Here is a 3,285-nt window from a genome sequence, read left to right on the forward strand (position 1 = left end):
TGAGCTACTTGATGAGGCTGCAGGTGGCGCAGCTGAGGTTGCCCCAGCAACAATAATTGATTTGTCAAGTGACGATAACATGACAATCCCAGACCTGAAGAACTTCTCTACTCTGAGCTTCGCTGGTGTAAGTTATTCTGTTCTATCCTAGTTACCAACTGTGTCCCCTCCTAATGTGGCTTCCTATTTTATACTAACAATAAGTCTTATATTTTCCAGACTTTCAATTTGTGTCGTGAGTTCCTTCCGGTGCTGCGCCTGCTCTTTGCTGCGCCTGGCGCCTTGCCTGACGTCCGCGATGTGTGCGTGCATGTGCATGTGTGCGTCGTGCGCCCTACCGTTTTGGGCGTGCACCCGTGCTGAACAGAAACTAATATCCGTTTGTGACCGTCTTTTTCAGGAATACGACATGGTGTGTGGGGGGCCCCCACGCACGCCACATCCACACCGAGGAGCCTCCCGGCATCCCCGCCGGCAAGCCCGCCACCCCCGCCAAGGCCGGAGCCGGTGGAGGTACCTGTGTAGCAAGTTGCGAACGAGCCGGCCGTTGGGGAGAGAGCAAGTGTGCGTGTGTGAGTGCGCGCACGCACGTGCGCGTTCAGCTCCTAACGCAAGCTCTTCGTGTTGGAGGCGTGCGTGAGGGTGCCGACGGCACCGCGCGCACTCCCCACCCCGGCGACCCGGCAGCCAGTTGCCGAGGCGAAGCCGGTGCAGCACGTTTATGCGTTTCTCCCTCCATCTGCCTCCCCCGCCCAGCTCCAGGACGCTGTCGCTCGGGTGGAGGAGAGGCGGGCGCAGAGGCGGGCTACGGAGGGCGAGGCCCAAGTGAGTGGTGCGTTTCCAAAGCTGCTGTAAGGAGTTGTAACTTGAATGGAGGTGAAAAGCTAATCATGTCTTTTGATTACAGATTGATCTACTGCCCCGGACTTGTCCGGGTGTGTAGGGCGTAGGAAGGATAGGTCATAGGTAGTGTGGGAACCCGGCCGGTGGAGTCAGAGTGTCAAATTGGACCGTGAGACACGAGGTTGAAGGATAGCAGGATGATGTTGACCAGGCGTGCGGCGTTGCTGGTGGCAATACGGCTCGTGGTGTCTAGCAGGCGACCCAAAGTTCGCCGGGAACGGCGTGAGCGCTCCCCGGAGAACGAGGAGTGGGTTGCGGGCCCGGCCAGGGCACGCAAGTTTCAGTTCGAAACCTTAAAAGTAAATGGGGTAGAGAGACATGGGCGGAGTACAAGCGACGTCTAACGCAGGCCCTAAACCACAAAGGGTTTGCAAGCGACGCGGAACGCAAGGAAGCGTGCCTAACCAGTGCGGACGCCGACTTCTACCGTTTGCTAGTCAATATCACTTTTCCGGCGGTGCTGGAAAGCACCACGGTGAGTTTCAAGAAGCTCGTAGGATTGATGGACGAGCATTGCGAGGAGTACATGTCGGAGGCTATGGCAGAGTATTTGTTTGAGGAACGGAAGCAGAAGCCGGGAGAGTCTGCGGCCGATTGGCTCGTGGACCTCCGGCATCTTGCTATACCTTGCAAATTCAGTGACTTGGACCGCCGCCTGGCCAGTTGGTGCGCTGGGTGGCGGACAAGGCGTGTAAACGCAAGCTGCTAGAGGCCCCGGAGCTCGATCTTAAGAGTGCGCTACGCATTAATAACACGCACAAGCGAGGCCAGGTCGAGTGCGAGGCGCTGAGCAAGCGTGGCAGCACGGAGACCGAGGCGCGCGAGCCAACCTTAATGTTCGTCCAGAGCAACAACAGCCGAGTCGACTGTTTCCGCTGCGGCGGGAAGCACAGCCCTGACTCGTGTTGGGCCAGGGATGTGTGTAGGGGTTGCGGGAAGAAGGGGCATTTGAAGCGGAAGTGTTTATCCTCATGGAAGAAGAGCAGCCCGGAGGGCTCAAGCCAGGGTGGTGCCGCGAAGGCGCCCCTGCGGCAGGGCTCGGGGGGAGCTGCCGGGTCAGCGAGAGTAAACATGCTTCGAACGCAGCCGACGGGAGCCGGCGGAGTACCGGAGGCCTCGAAGGGGGCCCGGAGAGCCGCTGGCACCGGGAATACGCCATCTATGCGGGCGGCGGACACCGCAGCCGCGGCGCCCGGATGGGCGTGGTGGGAATAGGTACGGGGCGGGAAGAGCTACCCGGGGCCCGACCTGGTGAAGCCCCAGGTGGACAGCAAGGGGTTTCACGCCATTATAGATAGTGGGGCCCCGTGCGGGATGATGTCGCCGGAGGAGTTTCGGAAGAACTGGGCGGAGTCACTGTTGAAACAGGACCCGGACACGCTCAGAGTATGGTCGGGTGAAAGGGTGGCTGGGCAGTGCGACTGCTAGGCCAAGGTCACCGTGGGCCAGCAGGAGGCGCTGCTGCCGCTAATCGTAGCTGAGCGGACCGGGCCGCCGTTCATCATGGGGCGGCTCTGGATGGACAAATTCGGATTCCCGGTGTTGGGCCCGGCACCAGTAAGCAGGCCCCAAGTATTGGCCATCACGGGCGGGAGCACGGTGCCCCGCTGGCTAAAGATACGGCGGAGGCCAGCGAGTTTGGCTATTGTAACTAGATGTGTTAATCTCTCATAGCACCTCCTCAACAAACGTAGTTGTATATCTCTCATACTCATGCACAGCACAGCGCCAGCATTTGTCTCGTAATAAATCACTCTACCTTACCGAAGCTCACAAGAGACTTCGTTACTCTCCCGATCCTTTATTAGAATTGAATTATCGATAGAATAGAAGTGAAAGATAGTTAGAAAAGTAATAGTGACACAAGCAAAGTTACATGGTGACAGCGTGCTAGAAAGAAACCATCGCCCAGGTCAAGAAAATCAAGTCGGAAGACGCAAGTGCCAAGAGGGGAAAACACCCGAAGTCCAGCACATGCCGAGCGACGACGACGATGAAGATTTTCAAGGTTTCAACAGCGAAGAAATCATAGAAGCTCAATTACTAGCGCTCCAGCAACAACTGGCTGCCCAAAATGCAGCTATAACCCAACTAACCCAACAGTTGGAACATGAGAAGCAAAAAATGCTAGAGATGCCGGCTAACCTTCTAACTCTTTGGTGCGGTAACTCGACACCACCACCAAAACCCTTCAGATTCCAAGGAAGCGACTGGACAGAGTGGATCACAAGATTGAAACAATACCGGACAACAACTCCATTACAACATATGGAAGAACAGCAGGCTAACTAGGTAGATGTACGCCAGACCACGTCTCGCGTAACAGGCTTCGCGATATCTCACGAAACACTGTTACGCTGCGACGCGCCTGGCATACATCCA

General features: G+C 56.9%; 1 protein-coding gene across 1 annotated transcript; it reads left to right on the top strand.

Moving 5' to 3' along the window:
- Positions 1-308: 308 nt before the first annotated feature.
- LOC127749047 (uncharacterized) lies at positions 309-3,202 on the top strand. Its single transcript, XM_052265522.1, has one exon. It carries the CDS (start codon positions 2,878-2,880, stop codon positions 3,193-3,195), a length of 318 nt encoding a protein of 105 aa, XP_052121482.1. The 5' UTR covers positions 309-2,877; the 3' UTR covers positions 3,196-3,202.
- Positions 3,203-3,285: the final 83 nt, after the last annotated feature.

Source organism: Frankliniella occidentalis, unplaced genomic scaffold (assembly GCF_000697945.3).
Source record: "Frankliniella occidentalis isolate FOCC.00 unplaced genomic scaffold, Focc_3.1 Scaffold27, whole genome shotgun sequence".
In the NCBI taxonomy this organism is placed as follows: Eukaryota; Metazoa; Arthropoda; class Insecta; order Thysanoptera; family Thripidae; genus Frankliniella; species Frankliniella occidentalis.